The following is a 1,905-nucleotide window of genomic DNA, read 5'->3' on the forward strand; positions in this document are numbered from 1 at the left end:
CGGCGCGCACTCACCGCCGCTGCTGGTGAAGTAGAACACCATGGTCCCGGCGGCCGCTCCGCCACCCCGCGCCAACAGCCGGCCTCGGATCCTGAAGCTCCGGGTGCCAGAAGCGCCGCGACGGCCGCTCGCCGGAAGCCGCGCGTGCACTTCCGGGTTACGTCGGGTCGCGTCACAACGCCGTCCGGCGCTGCCATCTTTAATCCTGGGGCGGGAACAAGAGGATTTGAAGGGGGAGAGCGAGCTGTTGCGGGGGAAGCTGGTGGCCGGCAGGGGCCGCGGCTCCGGCGGTAGAACGCCTGCCTGCGAGCACGCGGCCCTGAGTTCAAACCCCGTAATGCCGCCGCGGGGAACTGCCGCCGGCGCCATCTTGTTGGGAGAGGGAGCCGTTCACTTCGCCAGACTGTCTTCGCCGCCGGAAGTCCCCGTGCCGAGCCCTGGACGAGCACTTCGTAGGAGTCCATTGAGTTTTAAATGAGCCCACGTTCCTCCGCGCGGTGACAAAGCCTTTTTGTTTGCTTCGTCAGACTTTAATCCGCCCGGGCATTTGCTAGTCAGCTCCTGCGTAGAAAAGATGTCGGCCGAGTGGGGACGGCCGGAGCCCTCCACCACCTCCTGCGAGCCGAGCCCGTCCTGCTGTGCCGTGGGGGCTGTGCTCAGTAATAACGGACGGGGCCTTGCCCGTGCGCTAGGCCTCTCCTCCAGTGAACAACTTGGATCGATCCGCCCTGCTTCAGTGGTGCTGAATACGTTATTCTTAACATGTTTCAATAAGCAAAATTGTTTCAGAGGTTTTTTGGTTATTTGTTTTGATTCGAACTCAGGGCCCTACACTTGCTAGGCAGACACTTAACTGCGGAGTCACTCCTCCAACCTATTTAATAATTTTTTTCTGGAACATACCACTCTACTTCTTCCATATATGTCTAATAACCCTTATAATCATTTTTCTCCTGTGCCTGCCTGCCTCTGCGTGGTTCCCTGGGATGGATGTGAAGGATCCTTCAAGGTGTATGTTAGGTATATTAATTTCATCTGCCAAACAATAAAAATGGAATACTAAACTCCGAGTATTTTGCTAAGGTTAAGTAAGTTAATAGGTATCAAAAATTTAGAAGATTGCAGTTAACTGAGTTGCTAGCCAGTAAAATGCTGGTCTGAAGAGTTTGTTGTTAAACTGTTCTACCTTTAAAGTACACATCTCTTACCTATAAAGTTGGGTAAATCATGAACCTCAAAGGCCCTCTTGCTATAAAGTAGAATATGTATAAAATTCATTACAAACTTCCAGCACTAAGTTTTGACTTGGTTACTTTTCTTACTTCTGGTGCCATAATTTTGGACAGAGTTCTTCCAGTAGGCCCCAATAGACCGGATCAAGCCAAAATGGAGTCACTCATGCTAAATACCATTTAATCAGACTGAAGCTTTAAAGAAACAATAGGTTCTAAAACATACCAGTCTTTTCTAAAGATGGGGTATTTCAGTCTAGTTGAATTTGCACAATAGAGAAGTCTTTCACATTTTAACTCTTACCAAAAAAGTCCCTTGAGGTAAACTGCTATCAACCTGTGCTTTTCCTATTGTTCCCGTTCTTTCTTATCACAAAATCCACCATTGTGTTCGAGCCCAACAGAAGCTTTTCTTAAGCTTCCTCTATTAAGTCCTTAATAAAAGCCAGTAAGATCTTTAATTTTTTGTGCAATTTTGTCTTTTGACACTTCAGTCTGACCAACCAAAACAGTAATTAAAAAACCGAGGGGGTCATAGTTTAAGAACAGTCATGTTGGGGCTGGGAAGGTGGTTCAGTGGTAGAGCGCTTGCCTTGCATGCCTGAGGCCCTGGGTTCGATTCCTCAGCACCACATAAGCAAAAAGAAAAAAGCTGGAAGTGGCGCTGTGGCTC

The 1,905-nt window shown here is 48.9% G+C and overlaps 1 protein-coding gene across 2 annotated transcripts in view; it reads right to left on the reverse strand.

Moving 5' to 3' along the window:
• The window catches only part of Ccdc25 (coiled-coil domain containing 25), a 33,985-nt gene extending 33,863 nt beyond the window's left edge, over positions 1–122 (reverse strand). For both annotated transcript variants that reach the window (XM_013024262.1, XM_013024261.1), the window contains exon 1: positions 15–122. In XM_013024262.1, coding sequence (XP_012879716.1) covers positions 15–42 — 28 coding nt within the window. In that variant the 5' untranslated portion in view covers positions 43–122. The remainder of the gene's footprint in view (positions 1–14) is intronic.
• Between the last annotated feature and the right edge of the window lie 1,783 nt (positions 123–1,905).

Source organism: Dipodomys ordii, unplaced genomic scaffold (genome assembly GCF_000151885.1).
Source record: "Dipodomys ordii isolate 6190 unplaced genomic scaffold, Dord_2.0 Scaffold74, whole genome shotgun sequence".
Lineage (NCBI taxonomy): Eukaryota > Metazoa > Chordata > Mammalia > Rodentia > Heteromyidae > Dipodomys > Dipodomys ordii.